Source organism: Meriones unguiculatus, chromosome 2 (genome assembly GCF_030254825.1).
Source record: "Meriones unguiculatus strain TT.TT164.6M chromosome 2, Bangor_MerUng_6.1, whole genome shotgun sequence".
Classification (NCBI taxonomy): Eukaryota; Metazoa; Chordata; class Mammalia; order Rodentia; family Muridae; genus Meriones; species Meriones unguiculatus.
Window position 1 is genome coordinate 30,355,186 of NC_083350.1, and position 22,561 is coordinate 30,377,746.

At 40.9% G+C, this 22,561-nt stretch overlaps 1 protein-coding gene across 4 annotated transcripts in view; it reads right to left on the reverse strand.

The window, feature by feature from the left end:
- The window catches only part of Slc27a6 (solute carrier family 27 member 6), a 64,148-nt gene extending 43,015 nt beyond the window's left edge, over positions 1 to 21,133 (reverse strand). Inside the window, exons 1-2 of one of the 4 annotated variants that reach the window (XM_060377236.1) lie at positions 20,344 to 21,133; positions 6,154 to 6,612 (exon numbers count right to left, since the gene is read on the reverse strand). In XM_060377236.1, the coding sequence (XP_060233219.1) occupies positions 6,154 to 6,505 (352 nt within the window). In that variant the 5' untranslated portion in view covers positions 6,506 to 6,612; positions 20,344 to 21,133. Of the gene's footprint in view, positions 1 to 6,153; positions 7,155 to 20,343 lie in introns of those variants that run through there. The other 3 variants (XM_060377235.1, XM_021634115.2, XM_021634116.2) reach the window with 3 other exon arrangements.
- Between the last annotated feature and the right edge of the window lie 1,428 nt (positions 21,134 to 22,561).

Genomic DNA, 22,561 nt, shown 5'->3' on the forward strand with positions numbered 1-22,561 from the left:
TACTTAACAAAGCCTCCAATGCAGAAGAAGGGTTGATGAATTTGGTTTTGCTTGTTTGGTTGCTTTGGTTTGGAAATTTTGCACTAGTTTCTTTCAGGAAACATACAAAAGTTTCTCCCACATTCAAGGCACAGCATTAAGGGGAACCCCAAGTGTAAAAATGAGTAAAGGATGATCCTGTGTGTGAGCACTCAGCACCCTTAGTGCTAAAAATGATTTCTTGTTCTTACATCATCATTGCATCTCTTAGTCACATTTCTGAGACTACAAAATCAATAACAAAAATTTCACATATTTCACATGTCCCTCCAACATGCCATATGAGTTGGCTTTTGCATGTTGCATGAATAACTTTATGCATTCCTGCTCCATATTTAACAGAGCTATAATATCAAATATGAAGGAAAGAAATTAATTGATTATAGCTCTTAATTTATTTTTGGGTATTTTTAATTTTTTTTACAATTTATTCATTATATATCTCAATTGAAGCCCCCTCCCTCAACTCCCCCATGTCCTACCCTCCCCTTCATCCCCCCTTCCCCCTTCCCCTAGTCCACTGAAAGGGAGAGTTCTCCTCCTCTGTCATCTGCCCATAGTTTATCAAGTCTCATCAGGACTGCCTGGATCCTCTTCCTCAGATGCTTAAATCTCATTCAGAATGGCAAATAGGGGTATAAGTCCACTGTAGCATACTTGTATGATATTTCTGAGGTCCATGGTTTGATTTCCAGCACCAAAAGCACTGCATTAACAAACCCAATATGAAAATAGACTCAAGATAGGTGACCTGAGCTCTCTTTAGAGTGCAGAACAATGTTCACAAAGAAGTCAGGGTGAAATGATAAATGATAGGTATCATCATGTATTTATAGCCATCGTTCTCCTGGGTAGAGCAGCTCAGCAGCTGTGGTATATGGGCACGGCTAGGCTCTGGTTTCTAAGAACATGCTTAAGTAAGCAGTGTCCTAAAGTACTGTCCGGACATGATGGTACCAGAAGCCCACTCTTGCAGAAACAGTGCTCCAGCTGCTTTCATAAACCCTGTTTTACAAGTCGTAGGACATTTAGAAAGTGGGTGTGACTTATGTGTATTTATGCTATTATTATGCTAGTATGCTATATGTATTCCCTCTTATGCTATTTGCATACTTTTATGAACACTGTTTATTATAACTCACAGAACACTTAGGAAGTATCTGCCATTTATTTTCTTTCCTTGGAAAAGGAGCACGAGGAATGTGAAGCCAACTGGAGGTCTAAAAGACTGGAAGCCTGGCCAAGATGGTGAGTCTGTTTTAATCCAGGTGCACTGGACTTCAAAATCTACAGTGCTCCCCTCCCAAATTAGCATCCATTCTACATTCCTAATTATTGTAACTGTTTTTAAAACCAGCAGTCTTCACATATGTGTTAAGTAATTATCCCTTTTCCATTGAGAGATGATAGGGCTGCGACAGTCTGTTTCAGTCAATTCTCTGTCTAGGTGTTTTGTTGTTGTTGTTTTAATTACACTATATATTTACATTATTAAAACTATTTTTTTCTGTAGCAAGTTAACTTTTTTGACCCTGCTAAATCTAAGATTGAAAAAAAGTGTGATAACAACCATTCTAAAAAATACACGAAAAAAAATTAGCCATGTCCTGAAAAAACAAACAAGGATCCCATTTGAGGTAATTGCAGGACACAAGCTGGGTAATAAAGTCACAGGAGCCCATTGCTTTCTCTACCTCCATATATTTCAGATCTTATAAAACTTAAAGGGACTTTCTTTTTCCTCTCTTCCTGTTGAGCGTTAAGAAGCGGTTGCCTTTCTGGCTAAAAAGCATTTGCAGAATTGCAAAGGCTCAGTTGTTAACCTGAACATTTTCTCTGCACAGCCCGAGAATAACTGCTCATAAAAACAGGGCAGAGCTGTACCCATCAGCACGGCTAGTGTGAACACCAAAAGTTCTCTCCTCATGAGGAGAAATGTGAAGTTTCTTAAACGCATACACTGTGTTGTATCACGTTCAAAGTAGCAGAGATGGGGGTAACATGAATTTTTTTTTGAAGTTATCTGTTTATAACGATCTCATATGTGGTGCACTAAGAAAGTAAGATGTACGCATTTGAGTAACAATGGTACCTTATAGACTCTTATCTTTTTAAGAGTAGTGTTTCCTCTTCCCCAACAAAAAAATTAAATATATATATATATATATATATATATATATATATATATATATATATATAATCAGTGGATTCTGCCAGCTATGCTGAGAATTTCCAGGCTGTCACCTGTCCTGCCTGAGATGTGTCCTGCCATTTCACTTTAATCCCTTGATTGGCAGAAAACATGAGGCTGATACAGACACCTAGATCATAGATAGAAAACCTCTTCAGGCTCTGTTGGAGGGAATAGTATCATACACATTTTTTAAATTATTGTGTTTTAAAAGCCTGGTATCACGATATTGCCAGTTTGTAATGTTTTCATATAGTCTGAATGTATATTTTTTTCACAACTATATGAAATGAAACTGGCAGTTTTTACACAACTGGATTACGATCAGCTCAGAATCCCACATCAGAAACCAGGGTTTGGATCCTGGTTCTGCAGCCTACTAAACTGAGTTATTCACCCTGAGGTACTTGACTTCTTTGCCTAACATCTGCCTCTCAGGGACACTGGGAAAACCTAACAGGAGTCAGCCTTGAGAAATGGCTAACGCTGACACCACTGTTACTGAGAATAATAAGAATAATGTTTGATGATGATTGGATACCTTTCCTTTGGCTTCCTCCTGATGTGGTTATCAGAAAGCTATGCCAAGGTAGAAATTGTACCTATCGCCAAGGACCTTATCTGACCTGACCCATAAAACTTGTTTAAAATTGTCTATAACTTCTGGGTCTACAGACATATCTTAGTTGTTAAAGTGCTTAAACTTGCAAGCACAGAGCCTGAGTTCGATCCCAGTACCCATCTTCAAGAAAGTTGGGTGTCATAGTTCACACTTCCGATCCCAGCACTGGGGAAACAGAGATAGAGGCAGAACCCTGGTGCTTAGTGGCTGGCCAGGCTAGTCTATATGAGGTCCAGCCAGTGAGAGACTCTGTCCCAAAGGAATATGGATAACAACTGAAGAAAGGCACCTCTCACACATAAATACACACACACACACACACACACATTCTAAAAACTGTACAAATAACTTATAAGAAGTATAATTTTTCTAAAACACCATTTCAAGGAAACTGTGTGTTTTTCTTTTGGGCGTAGGGTGTCTTCATGAGCACAGCACAAATGGTTTTCAGTCACTAAGCTATCAGCCACGAGGCGCTTGGCCACATCAGGAAAGCCAGATCACCTAATCCTCAGAAACTGTGCTGTGAAGAAGATGGTGTGATTGCCATCTCATAGCCTAGTAAGGTGACACTCAGGACAGATCCCATCAGCTACAAAGCGGCTGACTCTACCTGAGCCTCAGGGCTGCCTGGCTGCTCTGTCTAAACCGCTCAGCTCTCCGCTCCTGTACCCTTGCTCCAGAGGTCTAAGAATCCTCACTAGGAGCAACAGGTCAGAATCTGCGAATTCTGAAGTTTAAAAAAATGATCATTAGGAGCGTGTTGTTCACCAATGCAGCCTAAAATGCCACTTAAAAGAATACAGTATTTTAGGGTAAGCACTTTAAATGCATACAGTTTACAGACACCTACAGGCTGTTCTTAACAAAGTAACCTGCTCATTAATTAAAACAGAATCATCACATCTTTAAAATTCATGTAATTTGTGTTTTGAGATATAGTAAAATGAATGGTTAATGTGACTTAAGCTTAACTTCTCCAGTTAACTGTCTTGCTGGAAAGTTATACTAAATAGTATTGACTTAAAATTCCAGGAACCCAAACTAGTAGTCTGTAGTAGTCTGTGTGTGTGTGTGTGTGTGTGTGTGTGTGTGTGAGAGAGAGAGAGAGAGAGAGAGAGCATATGTGTATGTATTGTATGAATGTGAGAATGTGAATGCATGTGTGTGTGCCTGTATGTGTATATTTTTCATGTATGAATGTGTGATCATAAAAGTGCATGCATGTGAGCTTGTGTGGAGGTCAGAGGTCAGCCCTGTGTGTTCCTCCATTGAGATCCACCTAACTAGTTTTTGAGATAGAGTCTCTCATTGATGGAGCTCAGTAAGTACAGGAGACTGGCCAATGAGCACTAGGGCTCCACCCACCTCTGCCGGTCAGCGCTCAGGTTGCCACACATAACTCTTCTTTTCTAAGTTGGGTTCTGGAGATCAAACTTAGGTCTTTTAGGTTTGCTGGGACTTTCCTGGACACAGCTATGTCCCCCCCCCCCCCGTCTCCATAGCTTTTCTGTACTAAAAAGAAAGTGGGGGATGCTGGGACGTTGGCACTGAAACCGATAAACAAGGAAGCACTGCAGTTAGTTACCAGAGAGCAGAGTAACAGCTAGAACACACACACCACAGCACTAACTGAACACAGTTAAGCACCACCTCCTGCTGTAGCTGGCTTTGCCTACCAACTTGAGAGCTAGCCTGCACTATGCCCCTTAGAAGCACTCCTTAGTATTTTGTTCTGGGGAGCTTCTCGGATTGACCTCAGCATCACAGCCACAGAGATCTTTTCAGGCACGCTGTAGCCCTCTTAGTTTGCTCTTCTTTTCGAGCCCATTTTGGAGCTTACGTTTGCTACGTGATGTGCAGTGATGTCAGCCATGGATAAAATGTCTGAGTATGTCCACAGACAACAAATATTCCTTATTTTCTGCTGCACTCCTGACTGTAGTAATTAGTAAATACTGTTTAACCACACTGCCAAAATTCTATATGACCCAATGATTCTGCTTGTCACCAAATGTCCCTGAAACCACAGTACACAAACAGGCCTCTTTGTAAAATGAAATGGAAGGCAGGACTGAAAAAATCACCAGACAGTACATAAGGGACACTTTTTGGCTTCTCCACTCCTATGATCCGAAGCTAGCTAAAACCGGTGGTGCTTGAAAACAGACATTTCCTGATTTTTTTTTTTTTTTTTTTTTTTTTGGTTGATTGAACCACAAGATAGGCTGGAAGAACACAGAGAGGTAGGAAGAGTGACAATGCTGAGGGCCAGGCCTTCTTTTGTGCACAGCAGAACTAATTTTTGTCATGTGTGGGTATGTGAGAAAAGTGAACAGCCAGAAACGTCTATGATTTTAGTCATCAATAATGTAGAAATTAGATTATGTTCCACACATGAGATTCTGACATCCTATAGAAGGAACTGGTATGTATCAATTAATCTAAAATATTGAAGTATTTTTTAAAGCTCTTTACCAAGGACATCCTCATGATTTTTTAGCTTCATACAAGAAGAAATTGTCTCAACCTTTTTGGATCTACAAAGTAAGTATCATGCTCCCTATTTCAGTTTACTGAGCAACCCATCTTCCTAGGTCCTTAGTTAATTGCTCATTAAGCTAAAGATTTATCGTCATCCCTCAATATGAGCATATGTGTAACCATAGCTGTATTAATTCACACCAGAGAAAGAAGAGTGTAACTGAAAGAAAATGATAGAGGAGAATAAAATAAGGGAGAGGATTATCATCTGCCAAAAGCCTGCCCCTGGCTTAGAGGGGTAGCTCAGCCTTGCTCTGTCAAATCCAAATCCAAAGTAAATGCAAGAGTGAAAATAAGATTTTGTGAATGTCTCGGTTCTGTTTTCCAAATGGACTCATTCTTGATAAAGTTATTGGGGGAAGGGGCATTCAAGAAGTTGCTAGCTTTCTTCTTCATGAGACATTTTGGTCTGGGATAAAATAATTGACTCAGTTCTCTCTCTCTCTCTCTCTCTCTCTCATTCTTGCAGGGACTGAAGGCACTAGTTGTCCCTTTCCCCAAAATGGCAGGATGCAGACCTTTTATAAAAACACTCTTCAGTTCTGATTTTTAGTAATCTACAACAAAGTGGGTGATTGAAGAGGGGTAGGAGGGGCTAAGCCACTGGCTTGGGGATGGAAAAAATGATTGCACCCGCGTAACTCACACACCTCATCACCCACCTCCAAGTACTAGACATCAAGCATGGTTAGAAAAGGGAGGGCAGGAAAAGTGGCCGGTTTCACGTTTGCACAGCAGCCCGCAGCCCATACTCTACCTCCGCCAACCACCACAGCAGTGGGCTCGCAGGTGCGGACACAGTGGAGGAGGGAATTGGAGCGAAGGTTGGAGTTGAGGAAGGCCACCACGCAGCCCAGTTTAGCCAGGCCAAACCACACGTGGACGAAGTCCGGCTCGTTGCTCATCAACAAAGCCACGACGTCCCCCCTTTTCAGCGAGGAGTGCTTCAGCAAGGCGCGGGCTACTCTGCTGCTCCTCTTGTCCACATCCTCATAGGTGTAGACGACCCCCTCATAAATGATGAAGGCCTTCTGGGGTTGCCTCCTGGCGTGGCTCAGGAACTTATCCAGCACCGTGACGAGCTCCCCTCTCAGTCTGTACATCTCCATCTTAATCCCATAGCGCACCACCTTCAGCAGGAACCGCAAATCATCCCAGAAGTACGGGAACAGAAGTTTCTGCAAGAAGTGCAGGAAGAGCAGTCCAGCCCCAAATCCTGTGAACCACGACAGAAGCATGAGCACTCAGACCCGATGGTCCCTTCTCCAGGAGCTTCACCTTTCTTGTCCTGGAATACCCTGTCCTGAAAGCTGAGAGGCTGTCTGCCACCTGTATTTCTGGCTCAGGTTTGTCTTTCTGTATCCTGTGAAAGAAGTCAAAGGTTTTCACCCAGAAGGCCACGGATTTCTGCTGATAAGGCTTGGAACGCTGGGTGAGAGGCAGCTGTGGAGCAGAACCCTGAGTCTTCTTAAATAAAAAAAAAAAAAAAAGAAAAAGAAAAAGAAAAAAAAAGAGGGCTTGCACTCACAGCACCCACAGGGCTGGAAATGAGCCCAGCACGGCTCAGTACACCCAATCCTCCACGGCTACACCAGGCTCCCTGCACTTCAAGCTGGGACCTTCTTGGTCACCTCTTGCTCCCTCTGAGAACCCTGCTGTGCTGGGCTCCGTTGACTGAAAGGTCTGCAGGCTGAATTGGGGCTGGGATGGAGCCCGCGGTTTCCTGCTGGCTCACGCAGGGGCTCAGCCACGCCTCAGCAGCCCCAGGCAGAAACTGCCACCAGCGCCACCCTCTCCCCGCCCCCCTTGCCCCGCCCCAGGACCAGGATCTCCCTCCCCTCCTACACAAGCTCGGTGGAGGGGCCACCGAGTTCGCTGGAAGGAGCTGCTGGGCACTGAGGTCGGGGATCTTCCTCCCAGCGTCCTTGGAGCTGGGAGAGTCGCCCACCTATCTGCTGCCTCCCCCGTAGTAACGACCGCTTGGACTCGCTGTCAGGCATCATGCCGGGCAAATGGTCCCCCTGCTTCCACGTGGGAATGTAGTAGCTCACACCTCAAGCCCGGCCTCAGGCTGGACACCCCACAGTCCCATGTAGCGTGAGATGGAGACTGGGAAGCTTGGTGTGGGGTTTCTGAGGAGAATACCACTGGCATTGGGTCAGTGGTGATGGGAGGTGGGGTAGGACTCTGGAGAGGCCGGTGAGGTGGAAGAATGCTGCCCCAGGGGGTCCTTAGCAGATTTAGCAAACTATTGGCTGGGATTAAAGGTAGGAGCTCAAAGAAAACAACTACAACAACAACAACAACAACAAAAGCAAAATCTGCTAAGAGAGAAAGGGAGGAGAATGTACATTTATGAATTAGTGATGTTTGAATTCATTCATAAAAAAAGTTCACATTTTCTTCTTTTACAAAGGCAATTTTTAAAGTGTGTGGTTAGGTTAGTGTTGGCCTGCTCATTGTAACATTATCCTTAGAGTGTTAATTTCTAAAAATATTGATTTACTATCTTAAGCCATGTCCGTGTTTGTTTGTTTTTTAATGTATAAAATGCTGCCTATCCTGTGTATTTGGAAAAGGAAGTTGTAGGACAAAGGGGGTAACAGGGATGGTAGAGACATGAGAGAAGGCCGGAGCTGCAGTCGTCAGAAGGCACTAAATGCACAAATGAAATTGCCAAAGAAAAAAAATCCATAAAAATTAGGTTTTTGTTTTTGCTTTTGTTTTCCAGTTCCGCCGTTTAAAGAATCGTCAAAGTTCAACGAATTTCACAGCAATTCTTAGAGTGGGAAGGAAGCCGCTATATTGAAAGAATACAGGTTTTTATGCAAAGAGAGCATTTTACTAAAAAATAAAACACAGAGGAGCATTTAATTGTACATTTAAATGATTTTTGTGTATTTACATACATAACATTTCTTTATATGTAAGTATGTATGTGTGTCCATGTACACACTTGCAAGTCGATGTGCACACTTGGTATGGAGGCCAGAGGTTGATGTCAGGGGTCTTCATCTATCACTCTCCATATTATTGCTAATTCTTCTCCTTCTTCTCCTTCTTCTCCTTCTTCTCCTTCTTCTCCTTCTTCTCCTTCTTCTCCTTCTTCTCCTTCTCCTCCTTCTCCTTCTCCTCCTTCTCCTTCTCCTTCTCCTTCTCCTTCTTCTTCTTCTTCTTCTTCTTCTCCTCCTCCTCCTCCTCCTCCTTCTCCTTCTCCTCCTTCCCCCTCCTCCTCCTCCTTCTCCTCCTCCTCCTTCCCCCTCCTCCTCCTCCTTCTCCTTTTCCTCCTCCTCCTTCCCCTCCTTTTCTCCCCCACCTCCCTCCTCCTCCTCCTTCTTCCTTTCCTGATAGAGGGTCTCTATCAGGAGCCTAGTGGGACAAGCAAGATTGGCTGGCCAATAAACCTGGGCAAGAGAGAGGGTGTCCTTGGGTTCTCTGATAGTAGGACTGCGAGTTCATGCTACTTGGTTGGCCTGACATTCTACATGATTGCTGGGGATCCAAGTTCTGCTCCTCATGCTGGTTGGACATCTCCCTAGCTTGTACTCACAAATTCTTTGCTAGCAGACACCATCAACCAAGCTCTTTGCTTTTAAATATATATGCAATGCAAATTGTATGTTTAAAATAATTATCAGTGCCTCATTATGTTTGGCTCGTCTTCCATCCATCAGTTGGCTTCTAGCTAACTTCCGATTCTTTAAGAGAAAGAAAAAAGAAAAGGAAAAACAAAATGACGACAAAAACCTTGATAAAAGCAAATGCAAGATTGCAGTTGCCCTGGTTAGTATGAAATCACAAGGTTGCTGAAGTCACAGATTCTTAGATGCTCCCATGTAAATGAAGAGACTGTTTTCTAAGTTGATGTATAAGCCCTTGTCTTTTCAATTCACAACTATTTTTTCAGGTAAGAAGGAAGGGCTGTCACAGCAAGCATTTTTGACCTGAGGAGAGTGTCTGAAATGGCACTATCTGCCCTCCTGCCTTGCTGATTCACTTACAAAATTAATAGACAGCAGTTAGTCTCCTGTGGTCGGCTTACTGATATGAGTAAATCTGCTCTCCTCCCACAGACAAATATCTTCTTTTTTTTAATTAGTGTCTAACACCATTTCAATAGACAAAATTTAAATTTTAGCAATTGCCAATGTAAATAAGAATGGAGAATGTTCAGGGTTGTCAGTGTGAAAGAGCCTGTTAGTCTCAAATATATTAAGATCTTTAAGCTCATGTTATTAAAGTGTATAAAGGCTTATTTCTTAGGAGATTTCTCCCCATGAAGGATGGACTTTGTGAACATCTTGAAGCATTTAAGGGTTTTGTGCATTCTTGCATAAACACGTGAACAGCTTAGTTCATCCCTAAGATTTGTAGCCACTTTCAATATTGCCAAAGACGGCTATCAAAGAGGAATGTAACTTGAGCCACAATACCAAGTTATTAGACAATGGCTGGCAAACAGCGATAGCTGCAAGCGAACAGATCTACGATTTAAGTAAAAGAAAGAGAAACAAGAGCACGGAAATCATCTAGACACCTGTCCTGAGACTGCTTTTGACCAGGGACAGTGCAATACTGCTCAGGTTCCCGTTGGGACATACATCAATATTATGCTTTCTCTAAGCATAAAAACAGTTAACAAACAGTGTGATTAAATATGAGTCAGTGCAGGAAGAGAAGGTCTTCTCACTTCTGATTTGATATTCCTCTCTAACCTTCTTTCAGACCCTTCTGCACTCTCAGTGTTGGTAGGGATGAACGTAGCAAGAGACCAACACCATCCTGAACAAATAGCATTACAGGATGAATGATAATGCACTTCCTCAGGACATTGCCACTACAACCTCCACTTCCCCCCCTGAGCTTTCTAGTGCAGTTCTTCAGCAATCAGCACAGGATTACAGGAGTTTGGGATGAAACCCAAGATGCTGAGAATGATTTCATGGTATGCAAGCTTGATGAAAAGCATCGCTGTGGATGGTCTCAGTGAATCAAGAGGCTGGCTACTTAATACTACTAGGGCTTTGAGAAAACAGGAGAGAGATGCCACCATATAGACCAAAAATGCCTCTAAAAATGAAGGGAGGTGCCTTTTTAGTTTCCCCTCCAGAAAGCAGTCTGGTAGAAGACATTGATCTCTGTTGATCATGCAGGGAGAAGGAAACTTTATGGCCATGACAATGGAGAGATGACAATCCCCTGCTCAGCTCACCTGATTTCTCATCTCTCTTGATTGCTAACTGACCAATTTTCATAGCTAGGTTTCGGCTATGGTCTTATTTCCTGGAGGCCTCCTATGATTGAGTAAGATAACAGTACGATGGTAGGCCCATTACTGACAAAGGCAGAGGGAAAGGCTATTTGTTTTGGCTAATTGGTCTCACCCAAAGCATGTTACATGTAACAAGTAATATGTCTCCCCATCTTCACAATTGGCTCCTCCCCTTCCACAGAAGCAAGGAGGCATGGGTACTATCTTCCTTAATGGTTGCATTTCAAAGGGGAGAAGGATGGAGCTGAAAATACTGACTGGAGAACTCATCCACTTTATAATTCAACTCAGGAGCAGAAGCCTTTTAGTGACTGCCTTTAGAATGTGATAACCAGTTGGGTTTTGGTGGAAAGTTTACTTTTCCTGTAATTCGATGTTTATTTGAATTAATGAGTAATTATTGCCTAGAATATTTTCTCCCACAAGGTCTCATGAAACAAACATTAGAGACAAAGAGTGCTCTGGAGTTGGGGGCTACTATTATTGCTACAGGTCATAGACACCTCAAACACATCTTCAAATATAAAAAAGTTTTATAGGACCAACTAAACCATCCCATTAAAAGTAGTCTGAAATCCACTCCCAAACAAATTAAACACTCAAGTATCATTTTATCACTAATTGAAATTGTAACTAGAAATTTATGTGAGTCAATGTCTGAACAAGATTCTTCGCACGTATATATTTTACTTGTGGCCTTTCTTAGATTCAGATACTGCTAGTTATGAAAAATCTCCCCTTCCTCACTATTGGTGAAACTGATTTTCTGAAAAAGATTTTAATGTAAAGCTTGACTACTGATGAAGAATTCACAGAAGCTTCATTTCTAGTTTGTAAGCCACCTATGTAGGCCATTTGGTCATTGCTGAGGTAAATCAAAGAGCCCGCCTGGCAACTTCTACAAAGCATTAGCAATGCTCTAAATGTTGCAGGGCATTGCCCCTGGGTTCTTGTTTTAAATATCTCATAAATGCTATGATTTAGTTTCTAATGTACGGAAGAATCTAAACTCTAATGTGGACATTCTATCTTAATCTGCTCTGCAAATCCATAGCTCTGAAGTTTCTTTTTAACTTTTCTGATTACTTAATGATGACTTCTCTGTAGATAATTAGGTACTCCATGGCTGGTTTTCTTTTGCCAACTTCACCTTGTGCTACTTCCCATTCACAAATTCAGGCTTCAGTTCTCATCCTCATGAGCATCAGAAAAAGAGGAATAGATCAGAAATGTCATGCCAGGTAATGTGTTTTGGTTTTAATGTAAACATTTTAGGTTTCTATTACTTCAAAAATTTTAAATGTACATAATGGTAGAACTAATAAAATAGTGGCCTATGAATGACTGATATTATGCTTAATTTGTTTCATCTACTTTTTTGTATGCTACTAAGTTTAGGAGCAATTTATTATGAATCAATAAATAATATCTTAACTCAATAATTACAGTTTTTAAAAATACATTTTCTTAAGCGCTAAAGAAAAAGTAGGTTATTTTCCTTTTTTAAAAATTTGAAAATAGATTTTTTTTCATACAATGTATTCTGGGTATGCTTTTCACTCCCCTAATCCCTCCCTGATCCTCTCTACCTACCCATCCAACTAAATCAATGCCCCTTCTTGCTCTCCCTCAGTAGAAAACAAACAGTCATCTAAAAAATAAAATAAAATAAAAAAGCAGAATAGGACAAAATAAACAGAACAAATAGCCAAAGAGAAAAATGCAAGGAGCATATACACATGCAGAGACACATACACAGGCACACATAGAAATCCCATAGACCACAAAATTGAAAATCATAATATATAAGCAAAAGATCTGCAAGATTTAAAAAAAAGCCCACATAAAGCATTTCAAGAAGTTATCCTGCTTGTGGTCCGATGACAGGAAAACTGGAATTAGTGGGGGAATGTGAAGCAATAACTGATAGTAAAAACTTGTTGTGGCTGGAGAGTTGCTTCTTGTGAACACACACACACACACACACACACACATTGTTTTTATTAATTCTTTCCCCAGCAGAGATGTTGTAGACGTTGCTGAAATGACAAGAGCCTCATTTAGTTACTGAAGCATCCGAGTCAAAGGGGATTGAGTCTATTTTTAAGCTTCTGTAGTGATGGAAATGTCGAAAGCTTGTGTGCAACAGCACAGTTTTCCATGAAAAGAGAAGTTAATGGATGCTGCAAACTTTGTTGCGGCCTCACTCTAAACAATTAATGAAACTACCTCTGCCTTTATTTACCACAGCCGTCATGACCAGCAATGTTAACCCTGAAGTAAGACATCCACCAACAAAACTTAAGCATTTGTAAGCAATAAGTTATTTTTAATTAAGGAATATTTGTTTTCCTCTAAAATGATTTTACATAGTAGTCAACAATATAGTGAAATTAAACACTTGGTATTTAATTGGAAACCACAAAAAAATCATGTGAGTCACTTTTCTACAATATTGTCTTGATTGCAGTGGCCTGAACCCAAATCCATCCCAGGTGTATGTCTAGTCAAGTTAATTTTAGACATTTTTTATATGTGCATTATAATATATATTATATATCCACACACATATACAGAGGGGTTGGTTCTGTTCTAACAACACTGTTAAAGTGCTTTCTACTATAGAATAAAAATGTTAGCTGACATGAAATTACATAATTCAAAACCCACATGTTTTATCCTTTCCCTGTGCTTAATTTCCTGCATGTATTTATATACCAAATTAGAAAGACAAATCTAAAACAAAAGCTAAACTAAACAAGCAAATCTTCTAGTGATGAGAGATAAGGAAGCAACGTGGCCTAAAAATCTAGGCCACACACTTCAAAAAGCTATTGTTCTTTGAACTATTATAAGTGTGTTTCCTGATCTACTACAGGAGGCACGTAGAAAGTTTGGCTCAGTAAATCAGCAATGCACATGAGCTGTGTTGTGTAACACCAAATTAAAATCTAGAGTTATGACAACAGATATCTGATTCTCAACACCAGGGCAACCTGTTGGTTTCCAGATTTAGCATCTGAACTCCATTGTCTCCCAAAAGGCTTGCTATAAACTTTTTTTCATCGTAGCAACACTATGAACAGAACTGCAAATCTGGCATCTCATTCTTGCACCAACAAAAGATATTTAAAATCTCAGAGAAAAAGGCCGGCTTGCTGTCCCTTCACAGCTTCCGGTCTCTAGGAAATGGAGTCAAAACCAGATGCTGTGGTCCTCTTGCGGGAGAGCTCTGGAGCGTACAAAGCTCACAGGGTTCAGCAGGTACAGCCTTAGAGGACTTGGAGAACTTAGCTTGGGGGACTTATTTGGGACAGAGAGCAGCATAGGCAAGATTGGTATCAGGTCCAGGTTAGGTGCAGAAGGTATTCAAGAAACTCGAGCCATTTTTTAAAAAGCCTCCGGAGGGAATGTTAATTAACTCAGTGTCATCTTGCCACAGATAATTGTGTTTGCTCTATACCTCTGCCTGGCATGAGACACTACCGTCAAGCATACAGAATCAGAGCTTCATGGTCACCTGTGATGCTCACAGGAATTAGAGAGTCATTGTTTATTTGGATGGGACAGACAAGAGTTTTGTGTGTTTGTTCCTGACTACCAAACGCTTAGTCTCAGTGGCCCTACCTGTCCACATTCACACTCAGAATGGGCAAGGTGGCTCAATCAAAGTCTGCTATGGATAATTTCAGTTCTGTGTTGCACTTCTTGTCTGGCTTCTAAGGTCACATGCCATAAGACCCAAAAGCTCAAGGAATACTCTTTTCAAGTAATATCTCTCATCTCTGGAAGATTTGCTTGTTTGGTTTAGCTTTTGTTTTAAATTTGTCTTTCTAACTTGGTATATAAATACATGCAGGAAATTTAGCACTGTGAAGGGATGACACACATGGGTTTTGAATTTGATTTTTTAACTTCAAGTGAATTCATAGTATTATATAGTATTCATGTCCTGGCTAACAGCGCATGCACAGATCACTGCAAACTGTGGAATACCTCTGGTGCTCTGTCATTTAATGTGTCGCAAGCTTCTTTGAGATAAAATTTCACCAGGCATCAAATTAACAAGTTTTTTCTATCAGCTGACTCTTCCTGCAGCAGGTTGCAGCCAGGATTTAGAGGGGCTGCATAACATCTGAGAGAGAAGTTACACGAGAGCTATAAACTCTGGCTGATAATCACACAGCTTTCATGTCCATTCATGTTAAGGATCCTGGACATAAATGAGCTATAGCTAGCTCTTATCCTTCAATAATCATTCTGTTTGGAACTTGTACTAAATGTTAAAAAGTTTTCCTGAGTATTAACTCAGGATCCGAGCTAATTTCACCAGGAAAACATCATCCTGTGATGTCTTTATACTTCTCCCAGGGCTTAGCTTTATTGTTCTTTCCTGTTACTGTCCCATAAAACCCTGTCTCATTTCACCCTTTTACCCCTGAGCCTCAGCACTCAGAGAAGTGGTCCAGAATTTGTGACATAATAACCCTGGTCTCACATGGCAACAATGGCCAGCTGTGGAGTACAGAAGGAGCCTTGAATGCATGGAATCCGAGTGAATGTTTACTGGTTGACAGGGGCACAGCCATGTTAAGCACCCACAGAAGTGGCAAATCTTGATTGAAGTAGGGAAGAAGCCTAGCAACCAAAATAACAAAGTTCTGTAAACTCCAAGTTTAACTATCAGCTTGATAACAGAAGGTGAAGCTGGGAGAGCAGCAAGGGTGGGCAGAGAGTAGAGGAGCCTGAAGCAAAGCAAACTTCGAAATAGCTCTTGATCTACTTATTTTTCTGATGTGGAGTTGGAAGGGTGTGGAGACTGACACCTCACCTTATTAAAACTCTTTATGGAGGAAGATAGAGGAATTGAGGCAATCCAGAGAGACCTCCTTAGCACTTCTGAATTACTTGATAATGTGAAAATGCAAATTACTTCTTCAAGTTTCATTGCTCTGGTTTCGTTTTTCTTTAAAACATCAAGCTGAGGTTGGTACTTTATAGCCATGTATCCTTCTTGCTTCATTGGCTTCTCATTTTAACAATCCTGGATGATATCATTACGTATTCTCACAAACTGTTCGACTTCCATGAAGATTTAGACTATGGAAGATTTTGTAGAAAATTCATGCTTGATAACAACTGAGATAAAAATAAAGAGCTTTCTGGGTGTAGGAGTGAACCCCAGGAATCCTAACCCTCTAAAAGCTAAGGCAAGGGGGTCATGAGTTTGAGGCCATCCTAGGTAGTAAGTCCAAGGCCAGCCTATGCTGTAAAGTGAGACGGTATCCTGGAGAAAGGGAGGGGTAATTTTTATTTTAATCAACATACATACAGAGAGACACCTAAGGCCTTGACAACTGTGATAAAATTGTCTTCAAGATACCTTCCAAGTCTGTTTTTTAATTCCATTATTAATGAGACTACGAGCCCACAACAGTGAGCCCTGATTGGATCTAATATGTCCTTTTATTCATGGCTTTCCTTTGAAGAAGAAATCCAGCTGCTTGACTTTCTGCTTTGAAAGTGCTATAGTTCTATTTTGTGTGTTTCGACACTTATTATAATTCCAAATATTGTAAAGTCTCCTGCCGATTGCATCTTTGGGCCCTGGTTTATGTATAAAGCTGTTGCTAATGCCTACAAATGCACAGATTTTCCATGTTATCATTTAATTATTAATATCTAATTTAATTTCACTGTGTTAAAAATACTCACATTTGATAACTGGAGTCACTTAAAAGTTACCAAGACTCATTTTGTGACTGAAACTATGCTCCACAGATGTTCCAAGGGCATTTGAACATAGTAGGTCTTCTATGGGTGGGTGGGCAGTTGCAGAAATCTCCATTAGGTCAGTAAGCCTGACAGTGTCATTAAAGCCTCATGTAGCATTTCAGACTGTCCTACAAAAGATTATATAATATGCTATATTCTATACATTTTATTGAGGGAGGGTTGTTGAAATCTTCAGCTACAGATGTACATCTCTGTTTATTATTTTGTTACTTTTTTGCTTTGTGTATTTTAAAACTTGGGGTTCCTAAGTGCTAACATCTGTTAATATCCTCTTGATGAATTGATACCCTTACCATTATTAAATGGCCTTCATATTATTTTGTATTACGTCTACTACCTTTTCTGATAGTAACAGAGAGAGTAAATAATATTTACGTGCCCGTTTTTTTACTTATACTCACTATGCCCTTCACTTCTTGAACACAGGGAACACAATTCTCTTTATGGCTTTGCTAGAGTTAGTGCCCTCATGGATATTGTCTGTGATGATCTCAGTTGACTAATTTCATCTCAAAATAATCCAACCATACTGTCCTTAGTGGTGAATACATTTTCTTTTCTTTTATATTGATCTATTTTCTGGTTTGTGGTAAAAATAAAGGGTATTTTCTTCCATCTGAGACCTTTAAAAAGAGATTTATTTATTTCAAGTGTGTGCCTTTGTGTGTGTGTGTGTGTGTGTGTGTGTGTGTGTGTGTGTGTGTGCGTGTGTGCGTGTGCACATCCATGCCCATGTGCACACACTTCCGCATATGTGAATACGGGTGTTCATGGAGTATAAAAGAGGGTATCAGAGCTGAAATTGCAGGCGGTTGTGAGTTGTTGGATGTGGGTGCTATGAACATTCCTGTTTGTAATCACCAAACCATCTCTCCAGAGCTCTTGAGACTAATTTTTAAGCTTCAGTGAGAAAACTGAAAATTCTGCTTGCTGTGGAATCTGTGGTCCTGTAGTACTTGGACAAAACCTCATGATCATGGACACAGTATCCTGGGAGTGGTGGGGTTTCCACTCTGCATGCTAGGCTAGGACAGGAAATATTCCATGGTGTGTTGCTCCCTCACATTCTCTGGGTTGACCGTTGTCAGCCCTAGATTCCCTCTGGTGAGGACACTGATCTGAGCTCAGCTGCGTTCTAAACAGCATGGGGCAGAGTGTATCCTCTCTGGGTACCTCACCTCACTGACACTGTGCCTGGCAGTGTCTAGCCATGTCTGTCTCCCTGGATTCTGAGACCCATCTCTCAGTTCAGAGAAGCTTCCAGACACATCTACATTTTCCATGAACTGCCCTCTAAAACTACTCTGTAAGGAAAGGAAGGCAGCCTCGGTACTTCTTTCTCCTCCCATACCTTAGGGGCTGGATTTCTTCATTGCTAGAGATTTAGTATTTTGAAAACCAGTTTTCATTAATTCGTGAAGTTCTTAATGAGTGCCAGATGCAAGGTTTTATCTGATGCATTTATTCCATCTCAAGCGGGAGCAGCAGCTTCACTTGGACAGCTTCCTTCTGATTGTGAGGTAGATGCAGCCCTACCCTTCCTGCTCAAAGCCACACATACTGCTTTCAGAATGCAAGTCCATTTATGCTCTCCAGCAGAGGCTGGAAACAAAACATGAGTTGAGAATAAATCCTTGATGTAAAGAGGCTAACATCCGTGCCATATGGGAATTCCAAATTCAGTGTGCTCTGCTCGCAGAACAGAGGAGACACCATCATCAGGGACTCTGCTTTGCAGGGATCCAACAAGAAGGAGGCAGCGAAAATATTACTAGAGATGAGTAGTGTTTTCTAATTACCCACACTTAGCTCTGCTTCTTTTGGCAATGTAATTGCTTAATGTATGTCGTAAATTCTATTTTTTTTTCTGTTACTTCCCTGGAATATCTTTTCAAAGAAAAAAGTCTACTTTTTTATTTTTATAAATAGAATATCAGCTTGATGCCATATCATCTATTTTACCTCTATTATTCAACGTAAAGTTGATATGGAACATAAATAGGCAGCATAAACAGATGTTGGGAAGTTGCACAGGAAACAGCAAACTTAGGAGAGAAAATGGTGCTTGAAATGAGTTTCTTTGAGTTTTCCATTTCATTTTCAAGGAGTAGAAGCAATATAGGAACAGCGTTGAACTATCACCTCATCTTGGAATTTGAGCTTTACCTTAGCAGCATTAAGGTAAATGTTGTTGTCATTGAACAATGGAACACACATGTAAAGAAAAATGCCCTCAGTCACATAAGCTGTTAATACAAATTATCTATTCTGGCTTTCTTTTCTACCAGAATTTGTTCTGGCCAACTCTAAATGAGGGCTGTGCCGCTTGGCTCAGGAGTCAAAAACAAGAAAAAAGCAGATACAGAGATGCTGGCAAGCCACAGTTACACAGGTAATTACAAGAAATAATTTATGAAGTTTCTTTGCAAGTTTTCTGGAAACAAATTTCAATTTTCTGTCTTTAAAAGAAAACCCTAAACAAGCTTAGTTCCTGGGGTTACTATTTCTAAATGTGGAAGCACTTTGGTATTTTTGAGTAGAGAAGAAAGATTTTAAAACCTTCATGTTGTGTGTGCTAAACTTTCAAAGTTGTTATTCTTGTTTGGGAAAAGATTGTCACTATGTAGTTACGGTTGGCCTGGAACTCTTGCTCTCGCACATCTGGCTCCCAAATTCTGGGATTCTAGGCATGTGCTATCATGCATGACTTCAATTATATTTCTCATTACTTGGATCAAAGATTAAAACGATCTCTTCTAAACCGAAAAATAAATGTTTTATTTTTTTTTCTGGTTCTCAATTTCTAGGTGCTAACTTTAAAACTTGACTCGTGAGTAAGAACTGCTCTTTCCAAACCTAAGACTTCAACCCTAATGCAGTTGGTAAACCATGCTGCTTCTTCACACTGTCCTCTCATAGTCCAAAAGTGAGCTTAGTTGTGCTGGCTGTACATGATAGACTTACATCAACCTGATACAAGCTAGAGTCATTTTGGAACAGAAAAACTCAATTGAGAAAAGGCCCCAATCAGCCTACCCTGAAGGCAGCCTTTCTCACATTTTCTTAGTTGATGATCGCTGTGGGCTGTCTAGCTCACTGTGGGCTGTGTCACCTCTGGGCTGGTGATCCTGGGTGCTGTAAGGAAGCAGGCTGAACATGCCATGGGGAGTAAGCCAGTAAGCAGCACTTCTCCATGGCCTCTGTGTCAGCTCCTGCCCTGACTTCCGTGGTTGATGGAGTACAAGCTGTAACATGAAATAAACCCTTACTCCCCGAGTTGGTGTCTTATCAAAGCAATAGACACACTAAGGCATTGATCCTAACCACACTCAAGTATGAAACTGCAGGCAAGGTCTAGCAATTCCTAACTGACATTATGCAAATCCCCACTACAGAAGAGCCACAAGAGCAATATTCTGATCCATACTGTTTTTTTGTGATCATAATGAGGCTGAAGAAAAGATACGTTTCTTACAGAAGTTTCTCAGGGCTGGCAAGCAGTGTGCCCGCCTCTGGACAAAGATAAAAGTTACACATTTGACTACAGCGAAATAACCTGGGCTAAATTCCCAGCATGCACATGGTCTAGGGAGACAATGGACCCCTACAAGCTTTCCGCTGACTCGGATATCCATGATAACACACACACACACACACACACACACATTTCTAAATTTGTTTTTAATGTTTTCAATTTAATTGTGTGTGTGTGTGTGCATGTCTGTGCCTATGTAGCATATGCATAGAAGCTAAAGAAGAGTATTGGGAGCTCATACTTACTCTCTTGAGAAAGGGTTCCTGAAATGAACCTGAGGCCAGGTTGGCAGGCACTAAGCCCCAGGAATCTGCTTGAAAGCCCACAGTGCTGAAGTTACTTACTGGTGTATGTAACCGGCTTTTTATGTGACTCCTGGCGTTCAAACGGAGGTCCTCACAGTTGTATAAGACACAGTGTCAACCACCAAATCATCTTCCTTGCCTGAGTTTTTTTTTTTTTTTTTTTTTTTTTTTTTTTTTTTTTTTTTTTTATTTAATTGTGCTTCATGTTTATTTCATCAGATGTTTCACAAGCGCTTTTCTGCTGGAGACGTTTGTCCTCACTTGGCTTCCTGTTATGCAGGGGAAGTCACGACATTTGCACATGTGTGCTAATTCGGTGCAGATCTGGTAAGCTGGTGATATTCTGGGTGACAGCTAGTTTTTAATACGCCTGCACTGAATTACCTTTGGTCTGAAGTGTCCCACGCAGTGCTGACGCTTGAAATGTAAAAGCAAAAAAAAGTCCCAAAGACAAAAGCAACAAGCAACTCAGATCTGCATCTTTTGGGTTGAAATTCTCCTTGTCCCTTTCCTATTCGTCAGAAATCATGGAAGAACAATGGCACCCTCTGCGTCGGCTAACCTGGAGAATTACTATTGTACACACATCCGCGGATTAGAAAGAATTAAACCTGATTGCATTCTTCATTCTGCTGGCACTCATGATAATACGCGTCTTTTCACTGACCTTCACATAGGATCTGCACATGCTGCTGCTGTCAAAGGCACACTGGGCTGGTGTTAAACATGAAGAGAGGAATACATCCTGCTGCCGCTCTTGAGGGGTATATGTCATGTCCCATGGCTCTTTACGTCTGTGGCTGCCTTCCCTTTCTCCCCATTCAATCAGTCTTTTATGTCTCCCAAAGTGAATTTTGATGATAGAAGCTGAATTAATGAGGAAGTTACTTTAAAGGGGGAAGGAAAAGTGGGAAGACACCCAACATGGGTTCTTTTATTTACCATCTCGTAAGTAAGTTCCTCCAAAATTTTTACGTCTCAGGCACTTTTTCCTTCCCTTTGAGAGCCTTCAGTTACAGACATTGCAAAGAATTGCCAAGATAGCCTTCTTTTGTATAAACACAGATACAACCTCTAATGTTTAGTTAAACTTCAGGGGAAATGATTACAATTGATTATAAAAAAGAGAAACCAAGGCACATAGTACAGACAAAAAACAGAAATGAAATACCACAAAGTTTGGAGAATCAGACCCAGGCGAGATGAGAATGAAAGAGGCTGAACAAAATGATTCCAGTGAAATCCACAGCCCTAAAACCATTTGCACACAAACACTACTGTCCTGACCACTAAGTAGGGCACAGCATCTGGAGCTCGGGCCCATTTGAAAGAGTGCAGCACAGACTGAGCATCTCTCTCAATGCAACCAGTTAGTGACGGATGTTGCCAGAAGGATTTGTTATTCCGACCAAAGGCTTCAGAAGATTTTGCTCTCTCTTCACTTCTGGGAACCATAGAAAGAGGGTATGGACTGTGAATGTATTTGGTGGCTAAGTGGCACATGCTTCTAAAAGTTTCATTTCTCATGGGAAGGACTTCTAAAGCCAAATACCCCCATGCTAAGAAGCAGCTTCCCAGGTGCTGGGATTATGAAACAGGAGGATCACCTATTTGAGGGAAAGCTAGGGCGACAGATGTGGCCGCTGACTCAGAAACAGAAACAAGAGTAAAAGAAATAACTTAAACATTCACTAAACTAAATGTTCACTGGGAACTATCAATTTGATGATTTAGGAGATGACTTGAAACTGTTTTGTTTAACTTTTCAAATACACTTCAATTACATTTTTTAAATTATAAAAATACAAAATACTCTTTGTGATGTGTTTTAAAAGATTCGTTCTATTTTTGTAGTGTGTGTGTTTATGTGTGTGTGCATCTGTGCATGTGTGTGTGTGTGTGTGTGTGTGTGTGCGTGTGTGCACATGCGATTGTGCTTGTGTGAACCTGTAGAGACAAGAAAAAATCATCAAGCCTCCTTGTCATGCAAGAGTTGTAAGTGATTATGAGGTTGACATGTGGGTGTTGGGAATCAAATTTGGTTCTCTCATGAGCAGTAAGTGCTCTTAATTACTAAGCCTCTCTTCAGCACTGTCAGAGAATGTTTATTCATAAGCTATGGTGTATAGCCTATATATCAGGCATGAAATAAGCTTAATAAGCTGATTAACATACTTTTCATAGAATGAAGTAAAAATCATCAAAGCCTTTATGTACATTTCAGTGCGTAAATGTGGAGGGGAATGCTCATAAAGTT